The sequence below is a fragment of the Bos mutus genome, chromosome 11, assembly GCF_027580195.1.
Source record: "Bos mutus isolate GX-2022 chromosome 11, NWIPB_WYAK_1.1, whole genome shotgun sequence".
NCBI classification, from domain to species: Eukaryota; Metazoa; Chordata; class Mammalia; order Artiodactyla; family Bovidae; genus Bos; species Bos mutus.
Window position 1 is genome coordinate 106,167,542 of NC_091627.1, and position 21,073 is coordinate 106,188,614.

General features: G+C 48.2%; 1 protein-coding gene across 2 annotated transcripts in view; it reads left to right on the plus strand.

Moving 5' to 3' along the window:
• The window catches only part of FBLN7 (fibulin 7), a 56,972-nt gene extending 37,851 nt beyond the window's left edge, over nt 1-19,121 (plus strand). For both annotated transcript variants that reach the window (XM_070380177.1, XM_070380178.1), the window contains exons 4-8: nt 9,513-9,638; nt 12,818-12,955; nt 13,922-14,059; nt 15,754-15,892; nt 18,085-19,121. In XM_070380177.1, coding sequence (XP_070236278.1) covers nt 9,513-9,638; nt 12,818-12,955; nt 13,922-14,059; nt 15,754-15,892; nt 18,085-18,457 — 914 coding nt within the window. In that variant the 3' untranslated portion in view covers nt 18,458-19,121. The remainder of the gene's footprint in view (nt 1-9,512; nt 9,639-12,817; nt 12,956-13,921; nt 14,060-15,753; nt 15,893-18,084) is intronic.
• Nucleotides 19,122-21,073: the final 1,952 nt, after the last annotated feature.

Below are 21,073 nucleotides of genomic sequence, written 5' to 3' on the forward strand. Positions count from 1 at the left end.
GAACCTGCGTCTCCTGCGTTGGCAGGTGGTTCTTTATCACCAAGCCACTGGGGACGCCCGTATTTAGTAGTATGTATCTGCTAATTCCAAACTCATTCACCACCCGCACACCTCTCCCCTTTGTAACCACAATTTTGTTTTCGACGTCTGAGTCAGTTTCTGTTTTGTAGGTGAGTTGACTTGTATTATTAATACTTAGATTCCACATTTAAGGGTTATCATGTAGTATTTGTCTTTGTATGACTGACTTCACTCAGTATGATCATCTCTAGGTGCATCCATGTTGCTGCAAATGGCATTATTTCATTCTTTTTCCTGTTGGTGGGGATGTAAATGGTGGGGATTTTTTTTTTTTTAAACCTGTGTGTAGGTCGTTGATCAGAATACCATTTTGGTTACATTAATGTGTCTGTGTGATGTTGCAGTGGAGATCCATTCATTCAACCCACAGGGACCATCACACCCAGCACCGTGCCCTGGTTACCAGTCCCAGGGAGGCTTTAAGCACTCTGCCCACTGCATCTTAATACTGGAGTCACCCAGGAAGATACAAGGCGGTCGGGCCCTGGATGAAGCCGCACTGTCCTCATGCTTCTGGACAGTGCAAGATCAGTTCCAGCCAAGGGCGTCCATCCCCCAGGGTGGGCAGGCCTCTCAGCAGCGACTGCCCAGGGCAGCTTGCTCGTGTGCAATGGAAGGATTCCCCACTTCACCAAGGAATCTGAAACACTGGAGCTTCAGGTGAGCCTGAGAGCCATCAGCATACAACCTCAGCAGAACTGAACAGCACTTGTGGAGCAGGAAGAAGGGAAATATACGGCCACATGAGGTGGTAAACCCAGCACAGGCCCTCGGAATGCTTCATCTCAGGTTGAGGGCAGGCGCCAGGCCCAATGAGGGGCCAGAGACTGCCTTTCTCAATAGAGCCAAGTGAACAATTGGATGTAAAGTCTAGAGTCAAGGGCAAAGGAGGGTCGCACAGATGCAGTTCGGAGTAATTATATTAGCGTGATGATGGTGCTTAAATGGGCTCCCCTGGTGGCTCAGTGGTTAAGAATCCGCGGGCCAATGCAGGAGATGTGGGTTGGATCCCTGGTCCAGGAAGATCCACTGGAGAAGGAAATGGCAACCAGCCCCCATATTCTTGCCTGGGAAATCCCATTGACTGGGAGCCTGGTGGATTACAGTCCTGAGGGGTCACACAACAATCAGACATGACTTAGCCATTGAGCACTGCCGCGTGGTGCTTAAATCCAGGACAGTGATCACAGCACCCAGAGGAGAGGGCAGAGAGAGAAAAGACGTAGCTCAGAATCAGACAAAGGAGGGTGGAGGAGGCAGGCAGAGCCCGCAGAGGCAGACCACAGGGAGACTGCAGAAATCGCGGTGTTGCACCAGATTTGGTATCTGGAAGGTTATCTTGAAGTCAGAATAGAGCAAAGCTTTGGTTCTCTTACTTTTGGATCATGAGGCTTTCCTCAGAGACCTTTAAACAACATCTGAAAGAGCTGTCTTTGATAGAGTAGCCCCTTGATATTTGGTTACTGTGAAACCAACTGGCTGGCTGATTTATCAAATGTTTGAATGATTGAATGAACGAATGGGGGATTATATTTTAAAACAATTTCCTTCTGACTTTTATCTGAATAGAATATATATATATATATATATATATATATATATACACACATACGCTCAAATCTGGAAAATTCAGCAGTGGCCACAGGACTGGAAAAGGTCAGTTTTCATTCAAATCCCTAAGAAAGGCAAAGAATGCTCAAACTACCACACAACTGCACTCATCTCACATGCTAATAAAATAATGCTCAAAATTCTCCAAGCCAGGCTTCAGCAATATGTGAACCGTGAACTTCCAGATGTTCAAGCTGGTTTTAGAAAAGGCAGAGGAACCAGAGATCAAGTTGCCAACATCTTCTGGATCATCAAAAAAGCAAGAGAGTTCCAGAAAAACATCTATTTCTGCTTTATTGACTATGCCAAAGAAGAGAGTTCCAGAAAAACATCTGTTTCTGACTGACTGTGTGGATCACAATAAACTGTGGAAAATTCTGAAGGAGATGGAAATACCAGACCACCTGACCTGCCTCTTTAGAAACCTGTATGCAGATCAGGAAGCAATAGTTAGAACTGGACTTGGAACAACAGACTGGTTCCAAATCAGAAAAGGAGTATGTCAAGGCTGTATATTGTCACCCTGCTTATTTAACTTCTATGGAGTACATCCTGAGAAACGCTGGGCTGGAGGAAGCACAAGCTGAAATAAAGATTGCCGGAAGAAATATCAATAACTTCAGATATGCAGATGACACCACCACAGATGGCAGAAAGTGAGGAAGAACTAAAGAGCCTCTTGATGAAAGTGAAAGAGGAGAGTGAAAAAGTTGGCTTAAAGCTCAATATTCAGAAAACTAAGATCATGGCATCCAGTCCCATCAGTTCATGGCAAATAGATGGGGAAACAGCGGAAACGGTGGCTGACTTTATTTTTTTGGGCTCCAAAATCACTGCAGATGGTGACTGCAGCTGTGAAATTAAAAGACTCCTTGGAAGGAAAGTTTTGACCAACCTAGACAGCATATTCAAAAGCAGAGACATTACTTTGCCAACAAAGGTCCATCTAGTCAAGGCTATGGTTTTTCCAGTAGTCATATATGGATGTAAGAGTTGGACTATAAAGAAAGCTGAGCACTGCAGAATTGATGCTTTTGAACTGTGGTGTTGGAGAAGACTCTTGAGAGTCCCTTGGATTGAAAGGAGATCCAACCAGTCCATCCTAAAGGAGATCAGTGTTGGGTGTTCATTGGAAGGACTGATTCTGAAGCTGAAACTCCAATACTTTGGCCACCTGATGCGAAGAGTTGACTCATTTGAAAAGACCCTGATGCTGGGAAAGATTGAGGGCAGGAGGAGAAGGGGACGACAGAGGATGAGATGGTTGGATGGCATCACTGACTCAATGGACATGGGTTTGAGTAAACTCTAGGAGTTGGTAATGGACAGGGAGGTCTGGTGTACTGCAGTTCATGGGGTTGCAAAGAGTCAGACACGACTGAGCGACTGAACTGAACTGAACTGAACACACACACACAATATTCCATTGTATATATACAGATACACACTTTTCACTTACTTTCAGTATCCCACTGTATATGTGTGTATACATATATCATATATATATATGGGCTTCCCAGGTGGCGGTAGTGGTAAAGAACCCAGTTGCCAATGCAGGAGATGCAGGAAACTCAGGTTCGATCCCTGGGTCGGGAAGATCCCCTGGAGGAGGGCATGGCAACCCATTCCAGTATTCTTCCCTGGAGAATGCCATGGACAGAGGAGCCTGGTGGGCTACAGTCCATAGGGTCACAAAGAGTCGGACACAATTTGGAGTGGCTTAGCACAGTACAGCATATATATATACCATATACCATATCTTCTTTATCCATTCATTAAGACAAGCAATCTTAATGCTTTTTCCATTATGGAAAAATTCAAATACACAGAAGTAGAAAGAATAGTTTAATGATCGTCATGTACTCATAGTCCAGTAATTATCAACACAGCAAATCCTTTAATATCTTAAAATTTCTAGTCAGGGTAAACGTTTCTGCACTTGTCTCTTGTATTTTTAACACTTTGAGCCAGGGTGCAAATAAGTTGTGCATATTACGGTTGGTTGCTGTGTCTCCTACACCTTTTAATCCATAGTCGTCTTGAAGAAGACTGCTTCTCCTCTCTGTCTGCCATTCCTTTGAAGTTTATCTGTTGAAGAAGACGGCTTGTTTCCCACTACCTTGAATTTTTTTTAATTATTTATTTATTTTTTAGTTGTACTGGGTCTTCGTGGGTGCACTCAGACTTTCTCTAGTTGCAGCGAGCAGGCTTCTCATTGCGGTGGCCTCTCCTGTTGTAGAGCGTGGGCTCTAGGTGCACAGGCTTAGCTGCCTTGTGGCATGTAGGATCTTCCTGGACTAGGATCAATCCCGTGTGCCCTGCGTTGATGGGTGGATTCTTAACCACTGGACCACCAGGGAAGCCTCCCACAACCTTGATTTTGCTCACTGCATCCCTGTGGGGTTATTTAACATGATCTGCATTTCTCTTTTTTGGGGTCCAATTTCACTGAAATAAAATGACATATAGCACTGTGTAAGTTTAAGGTGTACAGCATAATGACTTGACTTTCATATACTGTGAAAAGATGACCACAGTAAGTTCAGTTAATGTCCATCATCTCATACAAATATTAAAAAAAAAATAGGTTTTTTTTTTTTCTTGGGATTTAGTCCCTTAACAGCTTTCAAATATACTACATAGCAGTGTTAACCATAATCTTCATATTGTACATTACATGCCTAGTACTTATGACTGGAAGTTTATAAGTTTTTGGTCTATGTATTTCTTATAAACTGGTAGCTTACTCCAGAGGCTTGACTGGATTCCGATGAGATGTTTCTATCGTTTGCGCAGCATGGAAGTACACACTTCTGCCAGGAAGCCCCTGTGGTCCATCTCTCCTTTTGTGATGCTGAGCCTTGGTGAGCATCACCGCCCTCCTCACCCTGACCTCTGTCCAGAAGACTTCTCAAGAGGAACTCACAGGGCAGTTCCTGAGTTCTTACACTTTCAAAACTTACACAGCATTACCAACAATGACTGTTCAGTTGGACATAAAACACCTGTCTCAGATTTTCTTTTCTTGAATATCTTAAATATATTCTTTCACATCTCCTGTTTTAACTGTTATTGCTATCATAAGGCTGACCAAAGAATGTTTTTTCTTTTTCATGAAAATCCAAGAATTGTACAGGGACATGGATCAGTACCGGCATTTCTGGATTGGTTGTCTCGGATGTGGGGTTTATCTTTGCAACAGGAAGTTTCAGTGGCTCGAAAAGTCTGGCCCCAAGGATCTCTCAAACTTCTCAAGACCTTTAAAGGTCCATTCTCTAATGGATGGAGAATCCAATTAAGTCCAACAAGGAAAGTTGGTGCAAATGAAAGAGATAGTCCAGGTAAAAGTGAGAGAGGAGAGGACAGAATGGAGCAGAGAAGGCATGAGCTGCCTTAAAAAACAACTAAAGGGAGAGGCTGTCAGGAAGTTCTTGTTGTTCAGTTGCTAAGTCATATCCAGCTCTGCAACCCCATGGACTGCAGCACACCAGGCTTCCTTGTCCTTTACTATCTCCCTGAGTTTGCTCAAACTCATGTCCATTGAGTCAGTGATGCCATCCAACCATCTCATCCTCTGTCTTCCCGTTCTTCTCCTGCCTTCAATGTTTTTCCAGCATCAGAGTCTTTCCCAATAAGTTGGTTCTTCGCATCAGGTGGCCAAAATATTGGAGCTTCAGCTTCAGCATCAGTCCTTCCAATGAATAGTCAGAAAGTTAGAAAAGCTATATGGGCAAACTTATTTCCCCTAAATATGAGTAACAGAAAAGGACTCTTGCCAAATCCTGTCCAAATTATTATAAGAAAACAAAGCAAACTCTCTACAGTCAATGAAGAAATCCCAGAAAGACATGCCCATACAAAAGATGAAAACCATGACCTAGTACTTCCGGACAAGTGGAAAGAAGTTTTAAAAATATAAAAACGATGAAAGGACAACATAAGTAAAAATCAGAAAGCCTTAGAAATTAGGTGATTAAAGAAATGGAAAATTTGAAGCAAGATGACAAAACACAGGAGACAAAAAGAAAAAAGAAAAAATCAGATCATGCGTGTGGAACATTTAGCTCAGTTCTGGGAAAATAGCAAGTGCTCAGTAAACAGATTAAAAGAGAATCATAATCCATGCTTTTGGCTTGCCAGCCTCTCCACAGCCTCTGGTAGTGTCCTCCTTTTATAAATTGAAGGGTAGTTGGTTTATAATATTGTTTTAGTTTCAGGTGTGCAGCAAAGTACTTTGGAATCTGAAAGTTTTCAGATTCTTTTCTGTTATACGTTATAATAAGATATTGAGTAGCGTTCCCTGTGCTGTACCATAGGACCTTGTTGTTTATCTATTTTATATGCACTAACTGGACTGCAGCCTTCCAGGCTCCTCTGTCCATGGGATTCTCCAGGCAAGAATCCTGAAGTGGGTTGCCATTTCATTCTCCAGGGAATCTTCCTGACCCAGGGATTGAACCCAGGTCTCCTGCACTGCAGGCTGATTCTTTACCGTCTGAGCCACCAGGGAAGCCCTATATACTAACTAATGTCTGTTAATCCCATGCTCCTAATTTATCCCTCCTTTCCCCTTTAGTAACCATAATTTTGTTTTCTATGTCTGTGAGCCCGTGTCTGTTTTGTAAATGAGCTGATCCGTATTATTTTGTTAGGTTCCACATGTAAGTGACACCATATGGTGTTTTTCTCTGTCTGACTCCATTTAGCATGATGATCTCTGGGTCCATCCACGTTGCTGCAATTGGCCCCATTTCATCCTTCTTTATAGTTGAATAATATTCCACTGTATGCATGCTCCACATCTTCTTTATCCATTCGTCTGTTGATGGAGGCTGTAGTGCCACTATGAACACTGGAGTGTATGGATCTTTTTGATTTAGAGTTTCCATCTTTTCTGGATATATGCTCAGGAGTGGGTTTGTTGGATCATATGGTAGTTCTATTTTTAGTTTTTTGAAGAGCCTCCGTACTGGTCTCCATAGTGGCTGTACCAGCTTACATTCCTACCAGCAGTGTAGGAGGGTTCCCTTTTCTCCACACCCTCTCCAGCACTGGCTGTTTGTAGACTTCTTGATGACAGCCATTCTGACCTGTGTGAGGTGGTATCTCACTGTAGTTTTAATTTGCGTTTCTCTAATAACTAGTGATGTCAAGCGTCTTTTCACTTTCCTGTAGGCCATCTGTGTCTTCTTCAGAGAAATGTCTACTTAGGTCGGTCCTCTTTACAGTTCTGAAGTCGCCATGCACTCAACTAAATGCCACAGCTTGGACAGACTTGAATGTAATGACAGCTGTACTTAAATCAGGACACAGAGAGTGTGCCAGCACTGGGCCATGGAATGCCTGACAGTGTATCAAGATAAGAAATGAGAGTCTGAATGGAGCCCGTCTAAGAAGTGAAAATCCTGGGTAACAAGATCCAGACAGGTGCTAGCACACAGGGTCATGTGGCATCTCTTCATTTCTCTATCACGTCAACAACTCCATCCCACCCTACCCTATCCTCACCCACACCAGCCAAGGACAGCCAGGCTCAGTGCCCTGCGGGGGACCCACACTGATGCTGGTCCCCACCACCCTGCAGAGCCAGACTGAAAGATTCTCAGGTTCATACTCTTTGGCTCTCAGCCTAGTGACCAGCCGGCCGACTTTCAGACTATGCTGGGGAGCAAGATGGCAGGAACAGGAATTCCATGCTCTGGTGCATTTGTGTTGTTTCAGACACATTCCTGAAAACCCGTCATTGGCAGAGAGACCATATCGGAGGGGTTGGCGGGGAGTGGGCGGGGGGCAGGAACCTGAGGTTCCCTCCCCAGGCCAAGTTTACGGAGAAATTGGAATGGCTCCTTCCCCAGGGAGAAGCAGCATTTCGGATGGTCTGGGTCCTTTCGCAATGAACAGAATCCATGTAATTGTCTGCATAACTTCCCAATTACAAGGAGGCTGAGGGAAGCCAGAGTCCCTGCCAACCCACCCACAGGAAGGCTGCTGTTCTCATCAGGAGCAAAGCACCTTTTTCTGCCTCCTGATAGACACAGCAGGAAAGGATGCTCTGAGGCCAACAAGGAAGTGCTTCCAATTTCTTTCCCAAGATGCTGTGGTCAGGTCAGTGAACTGACAAATCGCTCCTCTTGGTGGAAATGGCCTGTGCCCTGAATCTGGGCTTAAGGAACTCATAGCAAGCAGATGTGGCCTGAGGGTTTAAAATCATCGTCTCCTCATTAGAAAATTTAGAAATGTTCACTGTGGAAAAAATGGAAGATTGTTAAAAAAGTGCTTTTGAACTGTGGTTCAAAAGACTCTTGAGAAGACTCTTGAGAGTCCCTTGGACAGCGAGGAGCTCAAACCAGTCAATCCTAAGGAAACCAACCCTGAATATTCATTGGAAGGACTGATGCTGAAGCTCCAAAGCCTTGGCAACCTGGTGGGAAGAGCTGACTCATTGGAAAAGACCCTGATGCTGGGAAAGGAGGAGAAGGGGGTGACAGAGAATGAGATGGTTGGATGGCATCACTGACTCCAAGGACATGAGTCTGAGCAAACTCTGGGAGATAGTGAACGACAGGGAAGCTTGGCATTCTGCAGTCTATGGGGTCTCAAAGAGTTGGAAATGACTTATCGACTGAACAACAACAAATAAAATAATTGTCAGTAAACAAAGAAAAATTATCCATAATCTACCACACAGAGAAAAATCTATTAAAGCCAATTAAACCTATTACATATTTATTTTATTTCATGACTGCTCCATGTGGCTTGCAGGATCTTAGTTTCCTAATCAGGAATTGAACCTGGACCCTCAGCAGTGAAAGCATAGAATCTTAACCACTGGACTGCCAGGGAATTCACTAAACCTATTAAATCGTTGAACATGTTTAATATATCTGTCCGATAGCTCAGTTGGTAAAGAATCCGCCTGCAAGGTGGGAGACCCCAGTTCTTTTCCTGGGTCGGGAAGATCTGCTGGAGAAGGGATAGGCTACCCACTCCAATATTCTTGGGCTTCTCTTGTGGCTCAGCTGGTAAAGAATCCACCTGCAATGCAGGAGACCTGGGTTTGATCCCTGGGTTGGGAAGATCCCCTGGAGAAGGGAAGTTACCCACGCCAGTGTTCTGGCCTGGAGAATGCCATGGACTATATAGTCCTTGGGATAGCAAAGAGCTGGACATGACCGAGTGAGTTTCACTTTCACTTTCATACATTTTTCACAGGACTGTTTTGTGTATAAACAAGGAACGTTTTCCTTTTCAGGAAAAGGAAAAATTAAGGGTCATGGTTAACTCCTCCCTACACAGGGTGGGAATTTGGAAAGAGTTATTGTTCTCCATCTCTGACCACTCTTATGGGCCGTCTCTCCCTCTTATAACCCCTTGAATTGAGTTCCTGTTCAAAGAGGGTTCTACCTGGGCACTGGCTGATAGGGGCAGAGTTGAGGCAGTAAACTACTTGAAGGCAGTGCGGGCCCAGGACAACGTTGGTTCCTTCTGCCCAGCTGCAGTGTCTACACTGCAAATTAGAAAATGGCACCTCTGGGTGGAACTGGGCTGAAAGATGGGCAACTCTTGCAGGCAGAGCTCCAGGTGGGCACAGTGTGTGCCAGGGTCAGTGGCTTGTTGCATGCATGGTGGGCTACATCTCAGCCCACTGGCTCCCTCCCAGCTCTGGCTGTTGCTGGAAGGGGGCGAGGTAAGGACAGAGTGGGGTGGGGAGTGGTTACAAGCTGGAGTCATCCTGTCATGAAAAGAAAGTGACCCCACCTTTGTGTTTTGTTTTGGAATGAGAACTCATGCCTATATTTGAAATTTATTTGTTTTCCTAGATATCAGTGAATGCTCCAGTCAGCCTTGTCAGAATGGTGGCACATGTGTGGAAGGTGTCAACCAGTACAAATGCATTTGTCCTCCTGGAAGGACTGGGAGCCGCTGTCAGCATCAGGCCCAGACTGGTATGTAGCAGCTATGGGGCCGGGGAGGACAGCCTGTTATCGAGAAGGGAGGACCCTAGCCACGGGTCACCAAAGGCAGACCAGTGGGATGTTCTCTCTGGTTTACATCATAGATCCCTCTGGTTCCCTGAGATGGGTATTTGGGATGGCGCTTAGTGCTCTTGTGGAACCAGAGTTTTGGTCCTTCCCAGGTGGCTCAGTGGTAAAGAATCTACCCGCCAATGCAGGAGAAGTGGGTTCAATCCCTGCGTTGGGAAGAGCCCCTGGAGTAGGAAATGGCAACCCACTCCAGTGTTCTCGCCTGGAGAATTCCATGGACAGAAGAGCCTGGTGGGCCACAGTCCATGGTGTTGCAAAGAGTCAGACATGACTGAGTACACACACACACACACACACACACACACACACACGGAAAGATGCAAGTGGAAGGACTGAGTCCCACCCTAAAACCCTGCAGATTTGGAACTTGGCCTGAGAAGCTTCCTTGCTGCCACCTTCATGTGGCTGACTTTCCTCTGCACATGAGCAGAACAGCTTCTTCTGCAAATGTGCCATGCAAAATTCATAGTTACTGATATAGTATTTTCAGAGCTGGGTAAGCTAGATGTTCAACTGGTGATGAGGTTATGATCCACATTTGAGCCCCAGCATTTCTTCAGCCAGAGGTCTAGGTGCCACATGGTGGCTGGTTTTGCAGGTGCCAAGAAAATCCGATGACAAGGAGTCTATGGGAGATGGGGGCTGGGGGTGCCATGCTATGCTGCAACCATCTTTTTGTTTTTGGGTTCCCCCATGTGTAGCTTGTAGGATCTTACTTCCCCGACCAAAGATTGAATTGAACCCATGCCCTCGGCAGTGAAAGCTGAGTCCTAACCACTGGACCACCAGGGGATTCCCTGAGCCAACATTTCTCATATAAGAAAGTCAAACCCTAAAGATGTCCTGTTCCTTTGCCAGAAAAGCCTGGGGTGTCTGTGTGGTTGTCTTCTGAGTGGAATCTCAGTATAGGGGAAGGAATTGGTGGTTAGCAGAGAACAAGCTTTGTCAGTACTTGATATCTATCCATTGGAGCCAGCTCAAGGTCCAGTTTAAGTTTTGTCCCCAGAGATTTGCTGCTTAATGTGTCTTGATTCCGTTCAGCTGAGTCACCCTTCTGGGTACTTTCTCAGGGAGAGCCTGAGGTCCCCTGACAGTGCCTGTCCCCTGGAGTTGCCCTGCGTGGAAACAGCCCCACTCCTCCTCCTACTTAGTACTAGGAAAGAAAAAGAAATAGCTACCCAACTGTGTTGATCCTGGACACTGGATCTAAGCCCCACCTGTCTAGGCGTCCACTATTGGAAACTTCAGGCTCCAGGGCACAGATCCTCAGGCTCCTGGATCCTCAGGTCTGGGGCACAGTTAATGTAGAAATTATCCCCATGACAGGAATCTCTGCAAGGAAGTGGAAGGAGGGAATGAGCAGGCGCATCTGAAGCTAGTTTATGGCCTTACAGGATCCCCATGAACAATGTGAACAACAGCCCGGCACACCCCTGGCTTTTTGGTCACCTGGTCCCCCAGCCTACAGCTTTCCTTCTCATCAGCTCTGCCCCTGTCTTTCTGGCTCCCAAGGGGAGCCTCTCTTTGATTACTTTAAAAAACAAAACAAAACACATTCACCATTTTTGTTCACATTGTAAAATATACATAACAAGATTTACCGTTTTAAGTGTGTGGTTCAGAGGCATTAACTACCAATCACCAACACCCACCTCTAGAACTTTTTTCACCTTGCAAAATTGAAACTCTGTGCCCATGAAACAACTTCTTCCCATCTCCCCAGCAATCATTCTGTTCTCTGTCTGGATGAATTTGATGACTCGAGTGGGATGACTAAGTGTCCTCTTGTGCATCAGATAACATTTACCACCAATCCCTCTAACCATGGAGAGTCCGAAATCCTTTGAAAGCTTTCAAAAATTAACACTTTTTAAAAAATTTACTGATTAGAACATTGATTTATATTCTTGGTTGAAACAAACAAAAACCTTCGATACTTTAGGAAAATATTTTAAAAATACAAAAAAAGAACCCAGAAAAAAATGTAGTGTTTTAAGCTATGTAGATTTTTTTTTTTTAATTTTTACTTTTTAGCCATGCCATGCAGTGTGGTTTCGAACCTGCACCCTCTGCATGGGAAGTACAGAGTCTTAACCACTGGACTGCCAGGGAAGTCTCTCCATAGATTTTTTTTTAAAGTATTTTAAAATTAATTTTCATTGGGGGTATAGTTGATTTAGTTTCTGCTATACAGCAAAGTGAATCAGTTATACCTATACATATATCCACTCTTTTTTAGATTCTTTTCTAAAATATATATATTATATGGATTGACATGTTTGCTCAGTGGTGTCTGACTCTGTGACCCCATGGACTGTAGCCCGCCAGGCTCCTCTGTCTATGGAATTCTCCAGGTGAGAATACTGGAGTGGGTTACCATTTCCTTCTCCAGGGGATTTTCCTGACCCTGGGATTGAACCCACATCTCTTGCATTGGCAGGTGGATTCTTTACCACTGAGCCACCAGGGAAACATATATATGTATATATACACACATATACACTACTATATATAGTAGTGTGGGGTGTATAGTCAATCCCAGTCTCCCAACTTATCCCTCCCGTCCTTACCCCTTGGTAAGCATAAGTTTGTTTTCTACAGCTGTGACTCTATTTCTGTTTTGTAAATAGGTTCATTTGTACCATTGGTTTTAGATACCACAAATAAGTGATATCATATGATATCTGTCTTTGATTTCACTCAGAAAGACAATCTCTAGGTCCATCCATGTGGCTGCCTTATTTCGATAAACTCCATAGTTTTAAACTCCAGTGATCACTGCTAGGGTCCTGGTGCTTTGAGCCTTTGAAAGTGAAACGCGGATCTCACCTCACTGTGGTCCTCTGGGTGCAGTTGTGTCGCCTGCTTTTCGCGCATCGTTCTTTTCGGGCGCGTCCCCTTGTCTTCCGCCCGTTTGGGGTGGGCGCTGGATCACCGGCTGAGTTTCGGTTAATTCCGTGTCTTTCCTCTCCCTACTCCAGAGTAAGCTCTGAGAAGGGGCCGCGCCCCGATCTCGGGACTCCCCCAAGGTCAGGCCCAGGTGCGCCAGGCCCGGCCCTGAGGATGTCTTCTCCCCGCAGCCGCCCCCGAGGGCAGCGAGGCAGGGGACGCCGCCTTCAGCCGGGCGCCGCGATGCGCGCAGGTGGAGCGGACGCAGCACTGCAGCTGCGAAGCCGGATTCCACCTGAGCGGCGCCGCCGCCGATAGCGTCTGCCAGGGTAGGCGCGGGTTCCATCGGGGGGAGGGGACGCGGAGGTCGTGGGGAGAGGGGCTCCTACCTGCAGCCCTCCCGGGGGGTGCGCCCGCGCCCAGGTGTAGGTGCCAGTGGGCGGGTGGCTTCCTGGGCGTGGTCTCAGAAAGCCCCGCACCTTGCTGCTTAGGTAAGTAGGTGTGGATCTGATGGTTGCTAGGACACAGCTAGCGCGGAGACGTCGGGAGCGGTTCTAAGAAAACATCCAGGGGTCCCGGGTCTACCCTTAGTCATGCGCACTTGTGTAGAAGTGCCCCTCCCTCCCGGCTAGGATTGCAGGGCAGGTGGCAGGGCGGAGCTAGAATGACAGCCCCTCACCATACCCCATCCCTGTCCGCAGAGCTGTGCAGGGGCTTGGGCTCATTCTCTGGGCCCCTCTCTGCTTAGTCTTACTGACTGGCCCACTTTTGCAAACCTCTTCCTGGATTATCAGACTTCCATCTGAAAACGACTCAAACCAGCGGTTCCAACCTAAGAATTGCATAGTTGTTGCTAACGGCCTCATTTTACAGCCACAGAAACCATCTTACACGCGTTCCCAAAGATGAGAAGGATTAAGGCGGGGCGGGGAACCAGGGCGGAAGTCTGGGTCCGCCGCCCCACGCTTTGCTCCCTAGGGAGCAAGGTACTTGCCAGGTTGGACTTGGCAGCCTCGCAAGGTCTGCCCAGGTAGTCATCAGCCTTAGGGGAGAGGCCCAGGGTCCCCGCCCGTATCAGCTCCCTCACCTCCTCCCTTCGGGCCTCCAGGTCCTTGGCTTGGGAGTACTCCTGCTTCTCTTCTGAGTCCTCTGCAGGGGACCGGCCTTGGCAGCCACTGCGACCCCGCCCGTTAGCCACAGCTGCCACCGATGGTGACACAGCAGCCATCCTGGGTCATGGCTGGTGGCCGCCCACTGGTGGCTCCTGGAGTCATACTGGGCACTTCTGTCCCCAGATGTGAACGAATGCGAGCTCTATGGACAGGAGGGGCGCCCCCAGCTCTGCATGCACGCCTGCGTGAACACCCCCGGCTCCTACCGCTGTGTCTGCCCCAGTGGATACCGGACTCTGGCTGACGGGAAGAGTTGTGAGGGTGAGTGAGGCTGCGGCAAAGGAAGGTGGCCCCAGACTGTGGCTCTGAACTACTGGGGGAGGAGAGGAGGGCAGAGGGCTCCTCTACCAACTGACATGGAATCCAAGCGAACAGGGAGCTGCCCAGTGACGTCCTAGTGGGGCCCCATGGCTGGGCTCAGAGGAGTGGGTAACCTGGGACTAGAGAAAGAAGGCATCCAGATAGCCATCATCCTCCCATCATCCGTCCATCCATCATCCGTCCATCTATCCATCATCTATCCACCTTTCCTTCTATCCTACGAGGATTCACAAAGGCCCCTGTAGGATTGTGTGGGATTTGAAAAGAAGCCTGGCCTCCAGGCCAGGAGCTCATAGAATATGCAAAGAACAGAGGACATATAAAGGGCATGATATTAGCCACGGAGGGCAGACCCCAGGTCTCGCCGACTGAGGGGGAGGCAGGTCGAGAGAAGCGTTGTGACCAGTGGCACTCGTTCGTGCCCTCCAGCACCTCTGTAACCTGTCACGTCCGGAGGGGGAGGACGGGGTCCTGGGGAGGGGAGCTCCCCAGGACTGCCATCAGACCTGGATTTTAATAGTTAGGAGCGACAGGGCTTCCAGTTATCAGAATCAGCGTTGGGCATTTTGGAAAGTTCACTGCGTGTGCAGCACCTTTTGCAGTGCCTGCTGGTGCCATTCATGTGGGCCCATCAGTGATGGACGGGTGGCAGGAGATCTTCCTCAATGGGTGCCCACTATTTCTTCTTTTTTTTACCTCCATGGATTTTAATTTTTATTGGAGTTTAGTTGCTTTACAATGTTGTGTGTCTACTGTACAGCAAAGTGATTTAGTTACACATACACGTATAAACTCAACATCCAAAAAACTAGGATCACAGCCTCCTGTTGCATCACTTCATGGCAAATAAATAGAAGGAGAAAAGGGGAAACAATGGCAGAATTATTTTCTAGGGCTCCAAAATCACTGCGGATGGTGACCGCAGCCATGAAATTAAAAGATGCTTGCTTCTTGGAAGAAAAGCTATGACAAACCTAGACACTATATTAAAAAACAGAGACATCACTTTGCAGACAAAGGTTCAGATAGTCAAAGCTATGGTTTTTCCAGTTGTCATGTACAGATGTGAGAGTAGGACCATAAAGAAGGCTGAGTGCCAAAGAATTGACGTTTTCCAACTGTGGTGTTAGAGAAGACACTTGAGAGTCCCTTGGACTGCAAGAAGATCAAATCAGTCCATCCTAAAGGAAACGAACCCTGAATATTCATTGGAAGGACTGATGCTGAAGCTGGAGCTCCAATACTTTGGGCACCTGATGCGAAGAACTGACTTGTTGGAAAAGACCGTGAAGCTGGGAAAGACTGAGGGCAGGAGAAGGGGGTGACAGAGGATGAGATGGTTGGATGGCATCACCAACTCAATGGACATGACTTTGAGCAAACTCAGGGAGATAGTGAAGAACAGGGAAGCCTGGCGTGCTGCAGTCCTTTGGGTCACAAAGAGACACGACTTGGTGATGGAAGAGAAGCTCTTTTTTAGATTCTTTTCCCATATGGATCATGACCAAGTATTGAGTAGAGCTCCCTGTGCTGCACAGTAGGCTCTTACTAGTTGTCTGTTGTATATAGAGTATTGTGCATATGTTCATCCCAAGTTCCATTTACCGGCACCCTGCCCTCACCTGGTATTTCAGATGTTGATGAATGTGTGAGCGCACAGCCAGTGTGCCCCCGGGGGACCGTGTGCATCAACACGGGCGGAGGCTTCCAGTGCGTCAGCCCCGAGTGCCCTGAGGGCAGCAGCAACGTGAGCTATGTGAAGACATCTCCGTTGTGAGTATGACTAGGGCCACCGTCAGCTGAGCGCATTCACCCTTCACCCAGGCCTCCCCAGGGGTGGGCTGCATTCTTCCTAGATGTTCTCGGGGGAAGGTACAAGTATTTCTGTTGAAACGCACAGCGCTGTGTCTGGCTTCTTGGAGCTTCCGTCTCTTTCCTTTTAGGGTTTGCATTGAATGTGCTGCTGCCCTGGGTAGTAGGAATGATGTTCCTGAGCGCTCCCCTGAGGACAGGGAGGCCACTGGGGGGAAGAGGGCAGTGGTGAGGCTGCCAGGAGGTATGTACGGGACAGATTCGGAAGAGGATCACTTCCTGTGTTCACAGGGTACCTGTACACTTTGCATTATATCGCTCTTCTTTTCTGCTGCTACTAGGAGTTTTGATTTCTAGTAACCTCAGCCCCTCACAGACTTTTTTTTCTCTTCAAAAGGTGAAGACAGGCTTTTAAGGAGAATAACTACAACTATCACAAACGACACATATTTCCTCTGAGAGATAGAGATCACAAGAGCCTTGGCATTGTCTTTAGAATGCACTGACACAGTGAAGCAGCCCCTTGAATGGCTGTGGGGGCCACAGAAGGTTAGAAGCAGCCAGAAAGCTGGTGGCAGTTATTCACTGAGAGTGAAGACACCAGGGTCTTCCTGCAGTGTCACACCTTGAAGGGACGGAGGGGCCGGTATGTCAGGCCTCGGCAGGCATCCCTGATGAACAGCCAGAAGTCTGCTTGACCTCCGTAACGGGGATGATCTGAGTCACCAGAATCGCTAAATTGCCTCTGTCTCTTGTGTTGGATGGCGCTAGTGGTAAAGAACCCGCCTGCCAGTGCAGGAGACTTCAGAGACGTGGGTTTGATCCCTGGGTCAGGAAGATCCCCTGGAGCAGGGCATGGCAACCCACTCCAGTATTCTTGCCTGGAGAATTCCATGGACAGAGGAGCCCAGCAGGCCACAGTCCCTGGGGTCGCAAAGAGTCAGACACAACTGAATCAACTTAGCACTCACGCTTGTGTTGAATGAGGTGAAGAAAAAAATAAAAAACTATCAAAGCACTTTCACAGGAGGTTGACTCCACATACCTAAGGAAGGCAGACTGGGGGATGAATGAACACTGGGGGATTCCCTGTAGGCCCAGCAGTGTGGACTCAATGCTTTCCCCGCTGTGGCCCGGGTTCAGGCCCTGGTTGGAGAGCTAAGATCCCTTAAGCCATGCTGCTGCTGCTGCTAAGTCACTTCAGTCGTGTCCGACTCTGTGCGACCCCACAGACAGCAGCCCACCAGGTTCCCCCGTCCCTGGGATTGTCCAGGCAAGAACACTGAAGTGGGTTGCCATTTCCTTCTCTAATGCATGAAAGTGAAAAGTGAAAGTGAAGTCGCTCAGTCGTATCCGACTCTTAGCGACCCCTTGGACTGCAGCCCACCAGGCTCCTCCGTCCATGGGATTTTCCAGGCAAGAGTACTGGAGTGGGGTGCCATTGCCTTCTCCACCTTAAGCCATGAGACACTGTCAAAAAGAAAGAACGAACACTGGGTGTTTAGTAAGTTCACCACATGTGCAGAACCACAATTTAGGATGTCAGCAGCTAACTGCTGGGGTCTCAGTACGCTAGAAGGGGCACCTGGTTTGAATGCTAGCACCATCATTATTGAATCTTTCCCGGCTTTATTTTTCTACAGAAACAGTGAAAGAAAAAGGGCTTCCCTGGTGGCTCAGATGGTAAAGAATCCACCTGCAATGCAGGAGATCTGGGTTTGATCCCTGGGTTGGGAAGATCCCCTGGAGAAGGGAATGACAACCCACTCCAGTTCTGGCCTGGAGAATTCCATGGACAGAGGAGCCTGGTGGGCTATAGTACAGAGGGTTGCAGAGAGTCCGAAACAGTAGTAATAGCATATTATAGTAGTAATAGCATAGTATGTAAATGGTAGTAATAGCATATATAAACATACACGCACACCCAGACGTACATGGACAGATGGGTCAGGGAAGCACCTTTTCCTGGCCTGACACCAGCCACGCTCCCTGGCCTGTGGTTCTGGAGTGCCCGTGTCAAAGAACACATGGCTGGAGGAGTCATTCCAGAGCCTCTTTAGGAAGGCAGGTGGGACAGACCAGCCTGGTCAGAGCAGCCCCTGCTGACTTTCCCCAAGGCTGAGCGTCCCCTACGTTTTGCCTCTCTGTTCCAGCCAGTGTGAGCGGAACCCCTGCCCCATGGACAGCAGGCCCTGCCGCCACATGCCCAAGACAATCTCCTTCCACTACCTGTCTCTGCCCTCCAACCTGAAGACGCCCATCACACTCTTCCGCATGGCCACAGCCTCAGCCCCCGGTCGGCCGGGGCCCAACAGCCTGCGCTTCGGGATCGTGGGTGGGAACAGCCGTGGCCACTTCGTGATGCAGCGCTCAGACCGCCAGACTGGGGAGCTGATTCTGGTCCAGACCTTGGAGGGGCCTCAGACGCTGGAGGTAGACGTCGACATGTCTGAATACCTGGACCGGTCTTTCCAGGCCAGCCACGTGTCCAAGGTCACCATCTTTGTGTCCCCTTATGATTTCTGAGGGGGTCCTGGGGTCACTGGGTGCAGCAGCCTGGGCTCGTTTCTCTTCCGCAGAGACGTAGCTGCGGGCGTGGGCCGCAGCAGACATCTGTCTCCGCCTACCTGTCCCTGTGGCTCTCAGGACAGTGCCGCACGCCATCCCATGGTGCTGAAGTGCAAACCCACAGCCCAAACTATTGCCGTCGTATGTTCTTCTGCTTTACGGCCTCCCATTAGATGATGCACTTTCTCAGATCTTTGTTTCTTTTTAACAGGGGAACGGGCAGCTTGTCAAAATGCTGCACGAGTAGCATTACGAGTTTGAACCAGCTGGGGAGGGAGGAGCTTGTGGTCTGTGTCTGAGATGGTGGCCCAGCGTCTGTATTGTTATTGCAGAGGTTCCGGGCACACTGAGGGTGAATCATGCCCCGTGCTTGTGGCGTGGGGGGCAGGTTCCTGCCACGACTTGGCCCGTTCTTCTGTCTGCACTCCCCTTTGTATCACGCGGCTGGCCTTCTCACCAGAGAGCCACGGCAGGGCTGGACCCCCACGCAGATTCTTCCGGACCAAGGAGCCAGAGTTTATGTGCAGATTCTGCCTGAATGAATTCCCTTTTGAGAAACCATATCTCAAAACATAACCTGGTATTATAACTGAAAAAATAAAGTCTGTTGCTCGTCCCTGTCCATCTGGCCTCTCCCTGACCGTGAGCTAGCCCAGTTCTTCCCAGGAGGGGGTACCCAGTCCTCTCCCATCTAGGCTGGAATAAACTGAGATAAACAAATGAGAAAGGGAACACAGAGGTGATGTAGGATTGCTCTGTCAATAGGAACTTGGCTTGGCTGTGTGGGAGCCTGGTAAGGCAACATCTGCCCACGGAGAGTTTACGAAAACGCTCGCGTCACCGTTGGGTCCCGGCTTCCCCAGTTGCCCAGCTGGGAAAAAATCTGCCGGCCAGTGCAGGAGACAAAAGAGACATGGGTTCCATCCCTGGGTTGGGAAGATCCTCTGGAGAAGGAAATGGCACTCCCCCGCCCCCCGCCCAGAGTATTCTCTCCTGGAGAATCTCATGGACAGAGGAGACTGGTGGGTTACAGTCCATGGGGTCACAGAGCTGGACAAAACGGAGCACGCATGCATTGCAAACCATTGATTCCAGGGCCCTCTACTCCTGATGGAGGAGCCCAGTGCTGACACCCTCCAGTGACGGAGTTTCGAACACTCTGGGGCTGGGAGTTGGGGGTGGGGTGGGTGACGGTTCAAAAGACAACTTAGATGCTAGCTGAGTCATCGGGAAATCACGTTCATCCAGGTGAGATTTCATCCCAGATGTCCTGTTGAACAGTTCTTTGTATTGCCCTTGGTGTGAAGTGGCGCCTGAGGGAGTGTGTTGCCAGTTTAGTGATCGAGCCCTACACCAAGGTGGTTCCTAGGACACCTCTCTTTGTATTACGTCAAAGAGTGAAACACAGTCAAGAGTTCCTTCTGATTCTTCTGGGATCAGCTGTGACTTCTCCAGCAACAGAACTTAGGGCCTGCAAATCTGCTTCCTCGTGTTGTTACAGGTCATTGTTACAACCGTCATCCAGGTGGGAGGGGGCTTAGGGCTTAGTGGGAGAATGAATACATGTTATCCGTATGGCTGAGTGCCTTCGCTGTTCATCTGAAACTATCACAACATTGTTAACTGGCTATACCCCAATACAAAATAAAAAGTTCAGAAGGAAAAAAAAAACCCTATCATTCCAGGAAAAAAAACAAGAGTACTTCTCTGGTGGTCCAGTGGTTAAGGCTCCACGCTTCCAAGGGAGGGGTACAGGTTCAATCTCTGGTTGGGGAACTAAGATTCCATGTGCCATGTGGCCAAAAAATAAAAAGATTAAAAAAAAAGAAGAAAGAAAACTATCATCCATGGCCTTGTGTCTCCAAATAGTGCTTAATAGGTCAGAAGCCTACCTGTCACCCGATCCCTAGGAGAACGCCAGGTGGGAGGGACCAAGGTGTGGCCATGCTCCTGAAAGCGCAATGTGACAGGTGTGTGGACCTTCCTTCTTGCTGGGGGAGGGCGAGTGGTGCCAGAGGACAAGCTCCTTACCTCCCAGCAGGTAAGGAGTGATTTGGGGGGCTACAGAGCAGATGCCCCCCTAATTTGTGTAGGATGATGACATAGGCCAAATCAAAACCCAACATTTCCATCATCACAATCCACCATCATCAAACCTATTTCCCATTTATGAAATGCCATGCTGAGCCCCAGTGCCTACCTATTAATGCCTGCCTGAACCCACTGTCTTGTGGATTATGCCTGGACCTTCCTCTCTGGATGACGTCCTGTTCTTCGCCTCTCTCAACTTTCCCCTATGGAAACCAATTTCTCCATTGCCCATTCATTGCTCCAATCTGTGCTAGGTCAGAATAGCTAGGAGGCTTCCCTGGTGGCTCAGATGGCAAAGAATCTGCCTGCAATGTAGGAGACCTGGGTTCGATCCCTGGGTGGGGATGGTCCCCCTGGAGAAGGAAATGGCAATCCACTCCAGTATTCTTGCCTGGGAAATTCTATGGACAGAGGAGTGTGGTGGGCTACAGTCCATGGGGTCACAAAGAGTTGGACATGACTGAGTGATTAACCTAACAACAG